This window comes from Protopterus annectens, chromosome 3.part0 (assembly GCF_019279795.1).
Source record: "Protopterus annectens isolate FY-2018-M chromosome 3.part0, PAN1.0, whole genome shotgun sequence".
In the NCBI taxonomy this organism is placed as follows: domain Eukaryota; kingdom Metazoa; phylum Chordata; order Ceratodontiformes; family Protopteridae; genus Protopterus; species Protopterus annectens.
This window is the reverse complement of record NC_056731.1, coordinates 1,193,783,094-1,193,803,804: the sequence shown is the minus strand read 5'-3', so window position 1 is coordinate 1,193,803,804 and position 20,711 is coordinate 1,193,783,094. Positions and strand designations below refer to the sequence as shown.

The 20,711-nt window shown below is 37.2% G+C and overlaps 1 protein-coding gene across 1 annotated transcript in view; it reads right to left on the bottom strand.

Annotated features, from left to right (window-relative positions):
- Window positions 1-325: 325 nt before the first annotated feature.
- Window positions 326-20,711, bottom strand: part of TENT4A (terminal nucleotidyltransferase 4A) — a 1,710,012-nt gene continuing 1,689,626 nt past the window's right edge. The window contains exon 15 of the mRNA XM_044065408.1: window positions 326-7,062. Within this exon, the coding sequence (XP_043921343.1) occupies window positions 6,880-7,062 (183 nt within the window). The 3' untranslated portion in view covers window positions 326-6,879. The remainder of the gene's footprint in view (window positions 7,063-20,711) is intronic.

Sequence of the window (20,711 nt, the reverse complement as noted above, 5' to 3'; positions counted from 1 at the left end):
TAAGTAACATCTATCAAGCTGGAATTTGATTTTCACAGCAGCCATAAGATTACTTTATACCCACAAGAATGAAATAAGGTTCAAATACTCCAGAGTAAATCTGCAGTTCCTTCTGCTTAGTGGACCTTGCCTACTCACTAGAAAAGATACGCAAGTTCCCTTAACCACAACCAATAAATTACTTTAGAAGCAAAATATACTTAAAACTGGCAACAGACTATTACTGTCTCCCAGGGACTTCTAATACAAACTAAACAATTGTTATGTGCCTCTCTAGACGAGTGTGTGTTTAATCAAAATATATTAAAAGATAAACATTACAAACTGACGCATTGAAAACTTTATTAAAAATAATCAAAATATAGAAAGTTCTACATAAAAATACATCAGATTTCAGACTGTAGCATTAGTTTGTCCATGAAATCACTTAACATAATATTTATGTTACCTGTTTAACAAAAAAACAGTAGGCAGGCAGTCCAATTTTACCATGGTGAAAATGCAACATAATAGAAATTCATTTGTGCAAGAACATTCTGCAACATTAGAACTTCATGACAGATGTTCTTGCAAGCAGGTTACACTGACAAATCACAGGCACAGCTCCTAAAATCTGGTGTTTGTACAGAGTCATGCATCAGACTATGTTTACAATCTTCACTACAAAAAGGAGTAAAACCTACACTCACCCTTCAGTCCTTTTTTTGGTCAAAAGGAGTAAGCTCCTTCCTGACAAGATAACTATGCTATCTTGTTTTGCAGTAAAATTGAAAAAAAAGTCAAATCTCAGGAAATGTAGCCAGGAAAGTGTCAGCAACTTGATGAGACTAGAGGGAAGGTAGTTAGTGGCATGTGGTTTAACTACACCAACCCCCTCACCAAAGATCTGCACTTCTAATTAAAAGGAATTGTGCTACATACTTTGCTTTGAAGAAAGTTCCTGCAGCATGTACCTATGACAGAATACTCCAAACAAGTGAATGCCATGTAAAAGTAAACAGGCAGAAAAAAACTTGGAATCATGTAGAACCTAGGACTAAGAATGCTCTTAAGACTACTCTGCTGAGAAAGACAAGGTTCAGTTCACAGTTTGTATCAAACATATAATCAAATAGTGCGAGCCTTAAGATACAGATGTTCTTAAACAAGCCAAAAATGGGTCCTGATAGAATGCCCATTAAAATACCTCATTAATACTTCCTTGTGCAATGAACAAAAAGGTATGGCAAATAATTTGGAAAAGGTAGAAGAGCTTATCCAACTGAAGTGGTTTCATCAGTTGGATCAAGGTAGAGCAAGTTTATGTACATCTAGAACAATCTTTTTTCTAGCAACTGTCAGGGATGCTCTGAATAAAGAACTGCTTGAAGCATGTATTTCGACATGGACAGCTGCTAATTAGTTCTGGGTAAACTCTAGGCAGACAAAATAAAATGTTATGAGCATGTCAGTGGAGTAGCTCCTACAAACTATAGCAATAACCCATAATTCTTAATGGTATCCAAGAATGAAAGTTGTCAAAACATCCTGTTAATTACTTCAAACACAAAGCTGATCGGGAGGCAAACCTCCAAGAAATCAGGGCAATGAATGAGGATAATTAACATGCAGGATTACTCCTGAAGCCATCCTTTGATAAAGATGACCTGTGTCCATTGGGTCCCTTTTGGCAAGATTGCAGCTCAAGAACCTAAATAATGTTATGTCCATCTTGTATCCACTAATTTGGGGATACTGCCTTTCCTTCACACTACAGAACTGCCGTGATTGCTTAAAATCATTATCTCCTGAAGGGAAATTTATCTAGAGGTCTTTAGAAACTCTGCAAGCCTGGGCCAAGTTCTGCTGTCTTATGATGGCATACACGAGAACTTCTGTTCATCATGATTCAGATTCCCACATGAATTTACTGCCATAGTATCATATTTTATTCTTTACCCCAGTAACTTTTCTACCACTTCTGAAACAAGGTCAGATGTTGAAGCTTCCCTAGTGCCAGGTAAATTACATCAATCATGGGCTGGCAGCACAAAGAAAACCCAATGTCCATAGCAGAAAGTGAAAATAAAGAGAGTCTTCCCAGGCTCATAACTTCCCTGGAAGATCAGGAATCAGTGCTACTTGTATCATTTTTGGGCAGCTTAAACTGCCAAAGACTCAGTCTCTAGGTGAACTATAAAGTATGGAAAGCTTCTCAAACATTTTATACATTTTTGCTGGGCTTCATGAGAAATGGAAAGGCTAATTTCATTCTGGACAAATCTGTTGCAGTGTGAAGTTATTTAGCTAAAAAAAGTTAACTAAGAGCAATGCAGGTGCCTGATCTTAAACTATTCCTATTCACTGGAGTCCTGAAATCCCAAGGACTAGTCTAAGAAGAACCTCGTATGCTACATGACATCCATGAACATCAGTTGTTTAATGCCAAGAACATGGTGATTAAAATTAAAATGTCCCAATTCCAAGGAATCTGCAAGAAAGGAGGCGTCCGTATTTCTCTATTAACTGATACAGTGCTTCTAATTTGCTCAGGATTACCCAGACAGAAATCGACAACAGTGGATGCAACATACAAGTTACTAATTTTTGCCAATATCAGTGCAAGAAGATAGTTCCATGGAGACTAGTTTTGAAAAACAGGCTGATTTTGCTTAAGGCAGTGTCTTACACATGCATTATGGCTTCAACGTTACTTGAAACTGCTTGTTGTAAAAGCGTACATTTAAATTACCAACAAATTAATCATTTTGGGGGTCAGATACCAGGAAGGGAAGAGGATTCAGACTTGAAATATTTAGACTAGCAAGGATGACACAAAGTGAAAGAAACAAGTCTTGCTGATAGCCTTTGAAACTAGGGGGATCTTGTATCCTGACACAGAAAAGCAGAAAACCAAGGAGTACTGCTGGAGTACAAGATGAGATCAGCTTCAAAGAAAAAGACTAATTTATGAGATTCTTTCCTGATTTTTCAATTTTTTTATTTTTTTTGTAAAATGTATGTAATAAAGACTTTCAACATCTGCTGCACATGGATCTTGTGTCTGGCATACACACTGTAGAGACTGTGGTATCCTGCTTGGAACCCAAGCCAAAAAGATTTGTTAGGGTGGCCTTCTGGAAGAATCTAGCAAATCCCACTGTAGTTGAAGTATCAGTCCTCTAGGACTTAACAAATTTAATGTTCTCAGAAAAAGAATCTCTATGAAAAGTCTGTTGAAAAATTATTTTCAACTGTTAACTTTTTGAGTACATTTGGAATAAAACTAAAAATAAAATGAACCATAAAGAATTAAAAGTAGTCATGGAGAAACGTAAAATCCTGTTTGGTACTACAAACTCAAAGATCAGAAGAAAAAATGTAGAAAAATGTAGGCGGGAAATGTTCCTTTTAAAATGCAGCCTGTTGAAAGACTGACAAGTCAACTAATGGAGGACAGCCATCAAGAGTTTTGTAATCAGGTTTTGTTGCCATGGTGCAATCTGCAAAACCCTTCTTTAAGTTCCTCTACCAGCTGTACCTTTGAAATGTAAACCAGTTGTAAAGACTGGACGAAGCCCAATCCAAACAGATGCCTCATACAAATGCTCTGTAACAAAATGTAGCTGCAAAATTAACATTTCAACCTAAAATACTTTCTTCTGAAACAATCCACTACAGAAAACAAGATATAAAAGGACCATCAACAAGTTACCTCACTATAAAAGATGGAAGCATTAGTTTAGGAAGTTCACCAAGCAAAGACTGCATAAACATAGGGCTGAATGCTGCATGAATGCTAAAATGTTATAAAAACGTGGCCAAATGTTATAAAAATGTGCGTGTTGCACATTAAGCCTTAACACTGACCTGTTTCACACTATGGCAACCACTGCTCAAAAAGTGCTGGACAGCAGTAAAACAGGCAATGATTTAGATGTAAAAAAAAAAAAAAAAAAAAAAACAGGTTCATCTTTGTTTCCAGTGGGAATGATGAGGAAATTTTTTTCTACTCATAATATTTAAACCTATTTCTCAAAATGGATTAAGGCTGATCATACAGACCTTTTTTGTTTAAATTGTTGACAAGAGATGACAACAGGCATGCAAGCTGTGAACACACAGCCAAGAAATATAAAAGAAATACAGCACTGGAGCACCTCAAGTGAAACATGACTCTCTGTTAAGAACACCTTCTACTTACCATAAGTAAGAAATAGGGACTTAATTTGGGAAGTTTATTAAAAAATATGATCCCTTTACATAAGGAACAGCAGATCACAGTTTCCCTAAAGCTAGTATCTAGTTAAAAAGTTGCAGCTTGATGATCTAAGGTATGAACTTGGCAAAGGAAACCAACTAACATCTGCCTTGGAGCAGTTTTAAGGGGAAAGCTTGGTTCCATCTTCTAACCTCCTGATCCACAGCAAGCTTGCAAATTGCTAGCTAAAACAGTTCTGGAAAAAAAAAAAGGTTTGCAGGTACTGCAAACAAAAGTCTAACATTGTGCATACAAATGAACAAAAGCAAAATAAAGTCTCTGCATAACCAATGCAGTCTCTTAACATCCACCACTCTCCTGTTTCATGGAAAAAATTGCTATACAATATTTTACACAATTATGCTGGAGTTCCTCTACACATTACCTACACAGTTAAGTGTAGTATGTAAAAGTTCACCAGTTTATTAATAAAATCTGCAATGGCAAAGCTAAAACTAAAACGGTAAATATAATGCAAATGAGCGCTATGGGTTACAGTTTTAATAGTCAATTGTGCTTTACGTCACACCCTTTAAACACAGTATCTTTTGTTATGGAATTGTACGAGCAGTAAAACTGACATTAATTAGGTAACCAAAGCAGCCGAAAGCAAAAAAGGATAAAGGCATCTTGCCCCATGCAGTACAGTCTGAGGTTAAAAAACAAACAAAACAAAAAAAAAAAAAACTAGGAGATCCCATTTATATTTCACTGAAATGTAATGACTGCATCACTTTAAGTTACAACAGGTCCCTGACAACAGTCAAGTGGTAAGACTGCTGCATGTCAGCTCATTTGTAAACTAACTTGCATGTCTTCTCAGCAATACTGTAATTAGCACATTTACTTTTTTTTTTTTTTTTAATATACATATGGTGTAACTGCCCCACATTTTACTGAGTGCTATTTCCTTGTACAGAACTGAACAGACTCATTTGGTGACAAAAACTCCAATGCTGTGCTTTCAACAAATGCCTCATTACTCAAATTTTGCTCAAGGAAATTGCATTTGATGAAACATATCAAGGAAGCACTGCACTGATAGATGCATTCACACAATCTGTTTTTGGACTACTCCTGCATTTAATTATACTTAAACATTTGCAGACATTCAGCTATTTTGGCAGTAGCATTTATTGTTATATGCTACGACAAAAAAGTGAATGAAACATGAAAATAAAATTGCATATGTCACTGTACAACAGAGAAGGCTTTTTAAGCTTCAAGGACTCTAGTCAAAACTGTTTAAATACATTTTGCAAAAATCCAAGAACAAGTCATGCCTTCACTATTTCATGGTTGAGAATGTGCAACATTCTCCATTAGTGAGGTTTTAAACAACTGGTAGTGTTTTATAAGGCTCAAAGCCTTTTACTCAGTAATCAACAGTGTTTGCTTTAAAATCAAACATGCAACACTAGACTTATTTTACCCAACACATGGACAAATATGGAACAATTTAAAACTCTGGGCTTAATAGGTTGCACTGTTCTACATCCTGAAGAAAAAAAAGAAAGAATGGCAGGAAATAGTTGCATAGTATACCTGTATGCACCTGCAACTTGTAAGTGCCTGCAAAGCAGATCATCATCTATGCACTTCTGTAAAATATTATGCATACAGCTGCTGAAGTACTTTTGATGCTCTTAATAGAACAAATGCATACTGTTATACAGATTCCATAATAGAATCAAATTAACTCCTTTCTCCTCATTCCATATGTCGGGTAACTTAAAAACAAATGCTGTTAAGACCCAACCAAAAGCAGGTTACATTAGCCAGTGCTGTGCTACAGGCTCCAAAGTTCAGTCACTAATCTTAAGATTTTTAGCATTTCTGGTGCTTTCAGCATTTCCATTTTCTGTTAAAAAGACAATAAAGATAAAGAGCCATCGACTTAAGAAAACTACAAAGGCAAGACCAAACAAGTACATTAATATGGTGGATCAAAACTCCTCCATCACAAACTACAAAGTGGCATTAAGTTAGTGACTGATAATGAACTAAGGAGCCTCTTATGTTTTGGAAACCAAAATTTTGCACAGCATTCACTATAGACTTATTTGACTGTAGCACCTAACCTTTGAAAACTAAACTCAGGTAATGTAACCTGGGAAAGGATATGTAAACTTCTAATAATTCCCTCCTTCCCCTTAAATATAACATGAGTGACATAATACAAAATTAAATAAAAAAACAGGTATTGCACAAATGATACAACTTATGTTTCAAAAATATACACAACACAGAGTAAAAAAGGTCTGGCCTATGTCTAATAATCAGTACAGGAAAGCATCACTGTTCCAGTGCCATATGAACATCTGTCGCAATGACATAACTGTTAGCACACTTTTGCATAAAATTGCCTATCATTTCCAGTGCTGTCCTTCAACTCTCATTCTGATTTGCAAGCCATTTTAGTACAAAATCAGTACCATACATGATGGCATTGAAATTAAAGAAAAGTCTTTCCAAAATTTAATAAAGTTCTTCTGTAAAACTGCCCATCACACAGTAAACATGCAAAAGTCAGCCAGATATTCATCCAATACCGACATAATGATGTGATGAGTGCTGGTCTGTCTCTAAGCATCCACTTAAGTAGCTTTAGCTACATTTGAAAAGGACTTGATCTAGCATTATCTGCTGAGATTTACAGGTATGTAGTCCTTCACATGTTTTCTTCTCTTCCAGCTGTTTCGATTGTACTGGTGGGGCCCTCTGTTGTTAACAGGCTGTTTCATTCCCCCAACAACCAATGGGTTGTGACAACTATTTTGAGTGTTGATTCCTTTCATAGGGTACTTCTGCCCATTTTGCTGCTATAGAAAAAAAAAAAAAAAAAAAAAAGAGTCACTAACCAGTAGTCAGACAAAAGCCAAACACTGCATTTAAAATTCCATGAAAATCAATGAAGAACCAGAACTAAGTAATGCACAATGGAAATCTCCATCTTACAGCCATAAAAACGACTAAGATACAACTTCTATGTTCAGCATCTTGTGCACTTTTGTATGAACTTAATGAAAAACAATAGATATGTTGCTATTATATCAGCTGATCTGACAGAACCCTTCTTGATAGGCACTTACTCTATCAATCACAAGTCAGATTTATTTTTTCTGTACATCTCAAGTTTGAGGACACTGGTGCACATGAACAGATGCATGTCATGTTGTAAGGCAAAACCATACATGAGTGCACTTTACCTAAACTACCACTTAATTTTCATGCCAAGCACCTTCCTTCAAACCCAGAAATAAGCAATACTGAGCTCTCTTGTTGGGGACTTCTAAGATGGCTGCATATTGAGTAACAACTTAATTCTAGCTCTCCCAGTGAGAAAACAGAAACTTAGTGGAGAAAGCCAGTGGACCTAGGTTTCTGGGTAAATTTCAGTAACTGACTACTAGTGTACTGCCTGGATGCCAAGAAAAAAGAAATACAGAAGACCTGAAGGGAGAATCAGCTACAAAAGGAGACAAAAAAAAACACAGACTGGGAAAAGTACTGTAGCTGTTCAGCAAAAAGCAGTGCAAGCTCCAGACATGACGTCCAGTAACCTAGAGGAAAGTAGAAGGCAACTACACACAGACCTGACTAAAATAAATGAAGCACCAATGGGGTATATAAACTCAAATAATAAAAAGGCTGAAAAAATGGAAGAAGCTTTAAACAGATACAAGGTGATAAAACTGCAAAACTCAGAGGTCGACATGATAAAAAGGCTGGCTGAGTATGAGACTGCACAAGAAGAGGTGTTTCAAAAAATAATATAATTAGAGAAGAGAGCACAGAAGGAAAACCAGAGATTTTCTGCTGTACTAGAGACAAACAGACTGTATTAATTTTATGAAAGCACAAATAAGCAACTGGACTGGTAATCCACAACAGAAATTGTTAATTGAAAGGGCAAATCATGTTTATGCTACAAACAAGGCTATGAAAAAACAGCCTAGACCTTTAATAGTACCAGCAGGAGGTGTGGATTCTGACAAAACCGGCAGAAAGACAAAATACTAAAAGTGGGAGACAGCAGTGTGTTTGTGAAGAATGGCTATTCATAGTACACAACGCAGAAGAGGAGTAAATTTATCCCATTATTCAGGGAATATCAAGAAGCAAGCATGAGATTCAAACTGCTGTACACAGCTATCTTTAAAATATTTTCCCCAGGAGGAACACAATTTTTTGATGAAGTACATGCTAAGAAAGAAATACAAAAATCTGTCAAACAAAAAGCAGTGAAACAGGAGATTCTGCTTCTTGTTCTTCTGGTAAAAAAGACCACAGAAAGATTGTGCCTGTGAAACCTTTACCAGTGTTTCAACAGAAAAATTTGAGGGGGGGAAAAACATAAGAGTTGACTAGAATAATTGAGAGTACATAGGAAATGAAGAGGATAAATGGCTTGGGAGAAGGAAATGAACAGGAACAGAACAAGAAAATCTTGAATTATTGGATTTTCTTAGACATTGTTAAACTTGTAGGGAACTCTAAAGCATATGCCCTGCTTCATGGCATTAACAATTACAGAATAAAGTCAGTAACTTGCAATTGACAAATATGGGATTACAAAGCAATAATTATATTTGTGAAACATGACAGAACAAGAACATTTGGAAATAATGGACTTTTTGGACTTTCTTAAACTTGTAGGGGAATCAAGCATATGCCCTCCTTCATGCCATTAATGTTCAGAAAAATACACAGGAGAGGGGAAAAGGAGGGAGAACGTTAATTAAGTAAAACATTTTTTTAATAGTACTGTTTAAACAGAGCATGATGTCCTTTGCATGCTATAAAGTAAAATTTCCGTGGTTATTTGTTTAAATGTAATGGAGATACTAATGTAAATGGATGCTCCTGTTTTTTTTTCCTTTTTGTTTTTCTCCTTTCTCCTTTTTTAATTTTAAGGAATTGTAGGCACTGCAATGAAAAAAATCTGGTTAAAACGGCATGACAAAAAATATTGTGCTTTTTCTCATTATTGAAAGGGGGGATGACTGGGATAAGGCCATTAGCTTAATCTAGTAACATGTTTTAGGAGAAAGCAAGTAGACGAAAAAAAGACTATTGATTATTATAAGGCTTTTTTGCAAGTAAACAGTTTTGTGTCTGGTTCTCATGTCTCTAGCAGATATTCTGATAGAGAAATGGCTTAGAGAAAATGTTTTCAAAAGCATTCAAGTGTTTTCCCAGCTGACCGAACTATAAAGATCAGACAAAACCAGACAGCACTTAATAATGGATAATTTTTTTTTAGGTTAGCTTGAGTCTGTGTGTGTGGCTGTCAGTTTAGAACATGTGTTCCTATTAGGAGGGCAAAACTTCAATATTTGAATATATGCACAGTTTTTGTGCTATTATTAATTAATAGGTTTTGGGGGCACTGAGTATGAACATGCATTTTTGTTTGAAGGTTTTCAATAAAACAAAATATTCTGTAAGATGTGACAGGCTCAAATGGAGATGAGAAGAAAATGTATAAAAGATTAACCTGCCAAGCAGTACCTGCATGCAACACAAAAGCTGAAACTAGACAATTAACAAAAAAGCTGTTGTACACAAAAGGCAGGAATAATCTCTCAAGAATATGATGCTTTCTATAATGTCTTTAAATGTTAACGATCTCAACAGCTAAAGACAAAAAATAAATTGTAGTGAACTATATTAAATGTAGAATGCAAATAGCTATGCTACAGGAGAGACACTTGGAAAGACCTGAGCATGTGAATTTGTTAAAGAAAGGTTTTCAGGATGGTTATTTGGCAGAATACTTGGGGCAAAGGAAGAGAGGAGTACTATATTAGTTGAAAGAGGAGATCCAATATTAATACAAGAGAATAAAAGAATAAAGAAAAGACAATAATAAATAAAAGAAAAGATAATGGTAAGGCACTACTGGCAAGGGAGGAGGATTACACTGGCATGCATATATATTCCAACAAAAATCACTATAATGGAGCTTAAGAAAATTCTGGGAGAAATAATCAGCTTTCAGTAAGGAAGATTACTAATAGGTAGTGACTAGAATTTGATTTGAAATAGTGAAGATGTGTCTGGAGGACACAGAAGGGAAAATACAAGGGAGGGTAGATTTTAAAATAAATTTATCAAAATACTTGGCATGGAAGATGTGAATTCAGTACTACGAGTTCAGAGTGAAGTTGCATATTTCCCAAGATACAAAAACTGGGCTAGGCTAGACAGAATTTACATAGGATCATAGGAAGTTACTAAGCTATTGGCCCTGAGGCCCTTAAAAGCCTTACCAAGAGTTTAGCCCATGTTTAGAGATGTCAGCACCCAAAGCCCCTGTCAGCAGGGACACAGGTGGAATCCCAGGGGTGCATTTTCTGTTCCCCATCCAGTTTGCACTTGAAAAGGGACAATCAGGTGCTCCGCTTGATGTGGAGAGCGTGTCTATGAGGGAGTCTCTGGGACATAAATCTGTCCCACTAAGTCCTATAGATGTCACAGACCAGGTTGAGCATACGGATTACTCAAGTGGAGTTTGACTTGCGGATATGCAGTAGTCCCATCAAAGCAGGGTCTGAGATTGCTTTGTATGCCAGAGTCACCTCTGAGAAGTTTGTATGAATCTGAGAAGAGAGACAGAGCTTTTAAGCCTATCTGTGTAGGGTAGATGTTTTAGGCTCTGGATTCTTCTGTTGAGGAACCTTTGTGGTCTCTTTAGTTGCTGCATTTGTTTTCCGAGGTACATGCCAAAGGGGCATTTGTACTCAATAATTGGCCTTATAAGGGAAGAATACAGGAATGTTATGACCTCCCTGTCCCTGGATGAGATACCCTTACTTATGAGGTACGCCATACAGAAAGCTTTCCGTACAATGGAAGCAACATGGTGGACAAAAGTCAGGTTGCTATCAACCTGGGTTACCAAATCCCTCATGACTGACTGCATGCTTAGGACGTTATTAATGTCATAATATGTGGGGACATCACTCTTCCCAAAGGGGATGATGATGCATTTTTTTGCATTCAGTTCAAGGCCATGTTTTTGGCACCAGTCATTTGTTTGGGTGAGACCCTCTTGGAGGATGTCCATATCACTTGAGGAACTGATGACCACGCTCAGCTTGCAGTCATCTGCAAACTTGGTCAGCCATAGCACACTGTTTTTTGCTTGCACTTCAGAGAAGTATATCCCGAATAACAGAGGCCCCAAGACCGATCCCTGGGGTACACCACTCATTATGGGTTTAATGCTCGAGGTGGCTTCCCCTATTTTGATTAGGTGGGTTCTAGTAGTGAGCCAGTTTGCTACCCATCTGGTAAGATATGGATTGATACCTAGTTGAGTGTGTGTGTCAACTCTGCCTGAGTGGGGAATAGTGTGGAAGGCCTTGGCCAGGTCAAGCTAGGCAGTGTGCACTGTCTTCCCTTCGTCCATGGCTTTGATGACTGTCTCAAAGAACTCAACCAGATGAAACAGACTTGATCTCCCCTTGACAAAGCCAAACTGTGTGGTGTCGAGTGTTTGGAGGTTGCCAATGTCCCCGTTAATGATGTCCATGATAATCCGTTCCATGGCCTTGCAGATCAGGCTAGTTAGGCTGATGGGTCTATAATTTCCGGGATCAGGGGATGCTCCATCTTTGAGCAAAGAGACGACAGTGGCGATCCTCCACTCGGCTGGGACAAAGTCGGTACTCAGGCTTTGGTTGAATAGGGTGCTTAATGGTGCTGCAAGTTCATGCTTGAGTTCATGTAGGATGCAGCCTGGGATGTTATAGGGTCCCATGGAGGCTGTACTTTTTGCCTTTGAGAGGGCAGTGATGACCTGTCCCCCAGACATAAGGGGAGGGGGGAAAGTACTGGGGATGTCCTGATTTACTAATGGCTCAGTCAGTAGGTTGGCTATATCTACGGCATTTGAGTATGTGGTGTCCTTGACCACCTGTTCTGAACAGATCCGGGTGCTTCCTTTGAGATTGCGGACATATGTGAAGGCGGCCTTATGATCATCTCTAGTAGACGTGACCAATTTGGACTCAAAGTTGGCTTTAGAGGATTTCACTAGTGCTCTTATTTGCTTGTTCAGGCTAAGGAGAGATCGCTTCAAATTGGGTACCTGCTCCTTCTTGGTCCTGGACAGCAATATTTTCCTTTTGTTATACAGTTTATTTATTGCAGATATCCACCAGACAGGTTTACTCTTCCTTGCGGAGAATGATTTCATCCTGTCAGGTATTCCTGATTCCATGCATCTATACAAGTGCTCGTATAGTACTTTGGTACAGATTTGGACATTGGTGCCAGTTCCAACAGAGGGAGAAGGGGGCTGTGAAGCTGTTTATGCCATCCCTCAGGAGGTTGTAATCAGGTTTGGAGAAGTTTTTTGTTTGACCCTATCTAGATGGGAGTCAGGTGTGATGATGACTTCGAAAGTGGTTGCTTTATGGTCAGACCTTACCAGGGAGGATGATGCAATAGGGATGTTGCAGTGGTTACTCATTTTGGTTAATACCAAGTCCAAGATATTATCACCTCTTGTGGGGGTATCAACTAGCTAAAACAAGGCATTTGCATTGCTAAAATCAAGGAATCTCTGGGCATTTGCATTCTGGCATTAGTAGTTTTTCCAATCTATGGTAGGGTAGTTAAAGTCACCCAGGGCAGGGTAAAGGGTTGAATCTTGATAGATTCAAAGAAGTTCAGATAGGTAGAGTGGGCATCCTGAGTCAAATTTGGGGGCCTGTAGCTAGCTGTGATTTGAATAGGGGTCTTGTCAATGGTTAACTGCACCTGGAGTGTCTGCTGCGCATCAAGCAAAGAAAGGCGACCATCAACCACAAAGTTAGCGATACTAACAATAAGGCATCGACCAGGAATAGAATCAATCACAGTTTAATCCAAGGTACATACACATAGACTGAGCGCTTTCTCCAGATCAACTGGCTTCATCAGAGTCAATTTACAAAACACACCCAGCTTTCCTTATATACACCAAGAAGTAAAATAATTGAATAATTGATCAATTGTTTAAAATTGTATATATCAATAGAATTGAATTAATTATAACATACTAAACCCATCATAATGTTGTAAGTTGTTAAAAATTAATAAACTCATTGTTTTTCAAATTTTGTTCCTGAATTATACAGAGATTACATAAAAATTAGTTAAATAAATCCTAGGACCATAAACATCAATAATGTTAGTAAATCTTTATATTTCATATTTATAAAAAAAACTACTCTCCTAACCACTTCCAGATAGCTTAATAAAAATAAAAATCATGTATAATGTAATGTGTACAGTGTGTTAAAAAGATATACAAATGAAATTATATTTACTTATGAATTTTTACAAAATTCTTAAATACAAATATAACCCAAACAAGATTACAGTTCCTCTGAATGGTAATATTCATTTGTTAAAATACATCCTAGTACTGAAAGTACTTTTTTCTCAAATAATTAGTGCCCGATGTTTTAATACAGGTTTTAATGAAATACATTCATTTAGCCCAGGAAACTTTGTGGCATTGAGTCTTATCTGCCACTCTGTTTCACGTAGGGCCACACAATTCCCAATATCACCATTACTGTTTGGTTTTATTCTGTCCACTATAAAAAATAAAAATTTTTTAAATGGACGACATTCCTTTGAGTGCATGTAAAGAGAGTTGTGTTCATCCTTCCTTTTAATAGAACTGACATGCTCCCTGACTCTCTCTTTAAGACATCTTGTTGTCATGCCCACATAGAATGCCTCGCAGGACATACAAGATGCAACATAAACACAATTTTTTGTGAAACAATTACATATACCCGGGCATGCAATAGTACGTTTGTAGCCAGCCACACTTAAGTAGGTCCCCACAGAAATATATCTACATGTTTTACATCTGCCACATTTGTTCATATTTGATCTTTTAAAGTCATGGCTAGTAGTCTTTTCCAGTATTTCTTTTAAGTTGTAACCCCTAGCATATGTTATAGCTGGTTTCACACCCAATATTGCTTTGACGTCACTACTCAAAAAATATTCCCACAATTTCCTCAAATTATCACTTAATTCTGATATTTTTTCATTGTATCTAAATATAAATCTTGATGTTTCATCACACAAGTTTCCATTAGTCCACCTAGGCTTCAACAATTGTGTCATTCCAATTTTATTCTCATTTTTCAAAATGGGCATGTATCTACTCCTTCTCTTCCTAAATATTTCTTTTTTGATTTTCTTCAACATTTCTATGGGGTATCCCCTTTCCAGAAACATACCTATAAGTGTGTATATTTCTAACCTGAAGGTGTCCTCTTCACTAATAAGTCTAGAAAGTCGGACCATTTGGCCTTTGACTAATCCTTTCCTTTGATGTAAAGGGTGACAACTTGAATAATGTAGCATTGAGTTAGCATAACTTGGTTTCCTATATATGGTACTGCCTAGTTCAGTTCCATTTTTCAAAATTTTGATATCCAAATAGTTGGCTGTGTCTTTGTCCCATTTATAGGTAAACTTCAAAAAATTAGATGTTCCATTGAGGTATGAAACAAAGTCAATCACACTTTGTTCATCACCTTTCCATATTATTAGTAAATCATCCAAAAATCTATTGTAGGAGATTATATTACTAGCAAAACTAGAGCCTAAAATATGTTCTTTTTCCCATGCCAGTAATACTAAATTAGCAAAAACAGGGGCACATCGTGCCCCCATTGCTACACCTGTTAGCTGTTGATATATTTCTCCTTCAAATATGATGTAATTATTTTTTAATATTAATCCCATCAAGTCATAACATAACTCAAGCTTTTCTACATCAAAGCTCGGACTAGTCAACAGACTGTCGTAGAAAAGTTCAAGACCTTGTTGGTGTGGAATTACTGAAAAAAGATTAATGACATCTATTGTCAAAAAACTGAGACAATCATTATGTGAGTATTCCACTTTTTTTAGCCTCTCAAGACAGTGCCAAGAGTCTTTTAAAATATGGGTTGCATCCACTATTGCTTTCCTACATAATGTGTCCACATAGGCCGCCAAAGGTTCTGTCTTAGACCCTTTAGCTGAAACTATAGGTCGAAATTGTAACTGTTCCGTTCCTTTGTGTGTCTTAGGTATCCCAAAAAACCTAGCCATCTGAGGATGTTTTACCACGAGGTATTCATATTCTGCTTCATTAATGACCCCCTGGTATAATGCGTCATGTAAATATAAGTCAATTTTGTGGTAGGCCCTATTCACCTCGTTCCTTGTGGCTCTACTATATGTTTTTTCATCATTTAAGATTTCCATCATTTGGCAACTGTAGTCAACATTGCTCATGATCACCATCCCTCCACCCTTGTCAGGTCTCATGAACCTGTATCTATGTGATGTAATTAATTCATTGAGCAAGTCTCTCTCTTCATTAGATAAATTATCCTCTCCATTAGTTCTCTGAGAGCATATTCTCCTAAACTCATACTCCACTAAGTGCTCAAAAGAATTGAGTTCCATATTGGGGGGTGGGATGAATGTACTCTTCCGTTTTAATTTCCCTTGTTCATAGTTAATGTCATGTACTGTGTCCCCTACATGCCTTGCATTGAAGTATAACTGTAAATTTAACTCTCTCATATAGAGTTTCAATTCTACAATTAATTGTGTCACATCAATGTTGTAACTAGGTACAAATTTGTTACCCCTACTAAAAAGTTCAAAATACACATCATTAATCACTAAATCCGTGTAGTTGTATATTATGAACCCTTTTTCTTTTAAGATCTCATGTTTCATGTCTGAATGTACCTCCAATATATTGACACAGCAATCTCTCTCATTAGTGCTCTCACCATCTATTATTTCATGTAATAAACTCACATTTTCCAATGTTTTGTCATAAAATTCACTATTCTCAGGTATATTAACCTCGTTTGTAACCTTATTTTGACATCCCTTGTTGTTTGCCACAACCTCAATATCAGTTGAGTCACTAATTTGTAACATAATATCATTACCCATATTCAAATCCTGAACAAGTGTACTTTCCCCTAGGTTCATTACCAATTCAGATGGAAATTGCTCAGTTGTTTGCTCACTATTAATACAAACAGTGTGTATTGAATCATCTGAGTGTGCATAGTTACTGCTATCACAAAACAGAGTTTCAATGTCATAATATAAAGTAAAATCAACAGTTAGTCCATTTTTTAAAATTCTTCCTGTAGGTTCCTCCCCCTCCTCCTGGGACTGGGATAGAATGTCCTGCCGTTCTGCGGTCCCTTGCTCAATAGCCTCTCCGAACGCCGAAGTGGTATTGGTGGATCTAAAAAAACTTCCTCTACCTGCAAGGTGTCCGTCACATCTGGACATGGGTTAACTAAATTAATCTTGTAACCACCTCTAGTTGTAGAATATGTTTTAAAACGCCCCGGAGGATAGGCAACCTTGTTTTTGTAATCAGAACTGTCTCTAATGAGCTTTTTGTGCTTACGTGCAACATTTTTATTCACAAAAACTTCAATATTCTGTATAACCCTATCATATTGTTGTTTATGTTGAAAAAATAGAAGATCATTTGAAATGCTTGCATCAAGTTTAGTAATCTCCTCACGTAAATACTTGATTTTAGTCTCATTATTGCGTAGTATAATGTCAATAAGTTCAATACCTGTTCTTTGAAACAGCTCCTTTAGTTCTCCGCCAGCTTCCGAATCTAGTTCCACACCCATCGGAAGTTTCCACACGCGTAATCCTTTGGGTACCTGTTGCAAATCCCTTGATTTTTTCAGAAACGCACTATCAAGTTGTATGGCTCTATACCTAGTGCACAGTTTTTCGTAGTCAAAAATTTGTTCCCTGAACATCAGGGCTGGTTTGTACGAATGCCGGTAGGTCCCCCAATGTTTGCGTCACTCCGGACGTCAATCTCCGGAGCCTCCAACCATGAAACTAGGTCCCGTCGCTGATTAGGATGGTTTGAACAAGCATTGCAGTTATTGTCGAGGGTTTGTATTCCCTCTTTAGGTCTCACACTACCCAAGACACCACTATAAGTTTTAGTTGGATTAGTCCTCTGCCCTGGTGTGATGTCCTCAGGCGAGTGCATTGTATATACAGCTCGGCTTGGGAATCAGTAATACTGTTGGTGGGTGTGTTATTGGTCTCACGTTTTTCTTCTCTGTAAGCTTGGACCAGCTTACCCATCATGATATTAAGGTCTCTCAAAATCACCTCCATTGCCCGGTCTCACCTCGTCAGGTTCGCCAACAACAGGGTCGAAATAACTAAGGCAAAAATAGTGTACAGCTCCAAACCAGGAACAAGCAAGAAGCAAAGAAAGGCGACCATCAACCACAAAGTTAGCGATACTAACAATAAGGCATCGACCAGGAATAGAATCAATCACAGTTTAATCCAAGGTACATACACATAGACTGAGCGCTTTCTCCAGATCAACTGGCTTCATCAGAGTCAATTTACAAAACACACCCAGCTTTCCTTATATACACCAAGAAGTAAAATAATTGAATAATTGATCAATTGTTTAAAATTGTATATATCAATAGAATTGAATTAATTATAACATACTAAACCCATCATAATGTTGTAAGTTGTTAAAAATTAATAAACTCATTGTTTTTCAAATTTTGTTCCTGAATTATACAGAGATTACATAAAAATTAGTTAAATAAATCCTAGGACCATAAACATCAATAATATTTAACTAATTTTTATGTAATCTCTGTATAATTCAGGAACAAAATTTGAAAAACAATGAGTTTATTAATTTTTAACAACTTACAACATTATGATGGGTTTAGTATGTTATAATTAATTCAATTCTATTGATATATACAATTTTAAACAATTGATCAATTATTCAATTATTTTACTTCTTGGTGTATATAAGGAAAGCTGGGTGTGTTTTGTAAATTGACTCTGATGAAGCCAGTTGATCTGGAGAAAGCGCTCAGTCTATGTGTATGTACCTTGGATTAAACTGTGATTGATTCTATTCCTGGTCGATGCCTTATTGTTAGTATCGCTAACTTTGTGGTTGATGGTCGCCTTTCTTTGCTTCTTGCTTGTTCCTGGTTTGGAGCTGTACACTATTTTTGCCTTAGTTATTTCGACCCTGTTGTTGGCGAACCTGACGAGGTGAGACCGGGCAATGGAGGTGATTTTGAGAGACCTTAATATCATGATGGGTAAGCTGGTCCAAGCTTACAGAGAAGAAAAACGTGAGACCAATAACACACCCACCAACAGTATTACTGATTCCCAAGCCGAGCTATATACAATGCACTCACCTGAGGACATCACACCAGGGCAGAGGACTAATCCAACTAAAACTTATAGTGGTGTCTTGGGTAGTGTGAGACCTAAAGAGGGAATACAAACCCTCGACAATAACTGCAATGCTTGTTCAAACCATCCTAATCAGCGACGGGACCTAGTTTCATGGTTGGAGGCTCCGGAGATTGACGTCCGGAGTGACGCAAACATTGGGGGACCTACCGGGCATTCGTACAAACCAGCCCTGATGCTCAGGGAACAAATTTTTGACTACGAAAAACTGTGCACTAGGTATAGAGCCATACAACTTGATAGTGCGTTTCTGAAAAAATCAAGGGATTTGCAACAGGTACCCAAAGGATTACGCGTGTGGAAACTTCCGATGGGTGTGGAACTAGATTCGGAAGCTGGCGGAGAACTAAAGGAGCTGTTTCAAAGAACAGGTATTGAACTTATTGACATTATACTACGCAATAATGAGACTAAAATCAAGTATTTACGTGAGGAGATTACTAAACTTGATGCAAGCATTTCAAATGATCTTCTATTTTTTCAACATAAACAACAATATGATAGGGTTATACAGAATATTGAAGTTTTTGTGAATAAAAATGTTGCACGTAAGAACAAAAAGCTCATTAGAGACAGTTCTGATTACAAAAACAAGGTTGCCTATCCTCCGGGGCGTTTTAAAACATATTCTACAACTAGAGGTGGTTACAAGATTAATTTAGTTAACCCATGTCCAGATGTGACGGACACCTTGCAGGTGGAGGAAGTTTTTTTAGATCCACCAATACCACTTCGGCGTTCGGAGAGGCTATTGAGCAAGGGACCGCAGAACGGCAGGACATTCTATCCCAGTCCCAGGAGGAGGGGGAGGAACCTACAGGAAGAATTTTGAAAAATGGACCAACTGTTGATTTTACTTTATATTATGACACTGAAACTCTGTTTTGTGATAGCAGTAACTATGCACACTCAGATGATTCAATACACACTGTTTGTATTAATAGTGAGCAAACAACTGAGCAATTTCCATCTGAATTGGTAATGAACCTAGGGGAAAGTACACTTGTTCAGGATTTGAATATGGGTAATGATATTATGTTACAAATTAGTGACTCAACTGATATTGAGGTTGTGGCAAACAACAAGGGATGTCAAAATAAGGTTACAAACGAGGTTAATATACCTGAGAATAGTGAATTTTATGACAAAACATTGGAAAATGTGAGTTTATTACATGAAATAATAGATGGTGAGAGCACTAATGAGAGAGATTGCTGTGTCAATAATATATTGGAGGTACATTCAGACATGAAACATGAGATCTTAAAAGAAAAAGGGTTCATAATATACAACTACACGGATTTAGTGATTAATGATGTGTATTTTGAACTTTTTAGTAGGGGTAACAAATTTGTACCTAGTTACAACATTGATGTGACAATTAATTGTAGAATTGAAACTCTATATGAGAAAGTTAAATTTACAGTTATATTTCAATGCAAGGCATGTAGGGGACACAGTACATGACATTAACTATGAACAAGGGAAATTAAAACGGAAGAGTACATTCATCCCACCCCCCAATATGGAACTCAATTCTTTTGAGCATTTAGTGGAGTATGAGTTTAGGAGAATATGCTCTCAGAGAACCAATGGAGAAGATAATTTATCTAATGAAGAGAGAGCCTTGCTCAATGAATTAATTTCATTACATAGATACAGGTTCATGAGACCTGACAAGGGTGGAGGGATGGTGATCATGAGCAATGTTGACTACAGTTGCCAAATGATGAAAATCTTAAATGATGAAAGAACATATAGTAGAGCTACAAGGAACGAGATGAATAGGGCCTACCACAAAATTGACTTATATTTACATGACGCATTATATCAGGGGGTTATTAATGAAGCAGAATATGAATACCTCGTGGTAAAACATCCTCAGATGGCTAGGTTTTTTGGGATACCTAAGACATACAAAGGAACGGAACAGTTACAATTTCGGCCTATAGTTTCAGCTAAAGGGTCTAAGACAGAACCCTTGGCGGCTTATGTGGACACATTATGTAAGAAAGCAATAGTGGATGCAACCCATATTTTGAAAGACTCTTGGCACTGCCTTGAGAGGCTAAAAAAGTGGAATACTCACACAATGATTGTCTCAGTTTTTTGACAATAGATGTCATTAATCTTTTTTCAG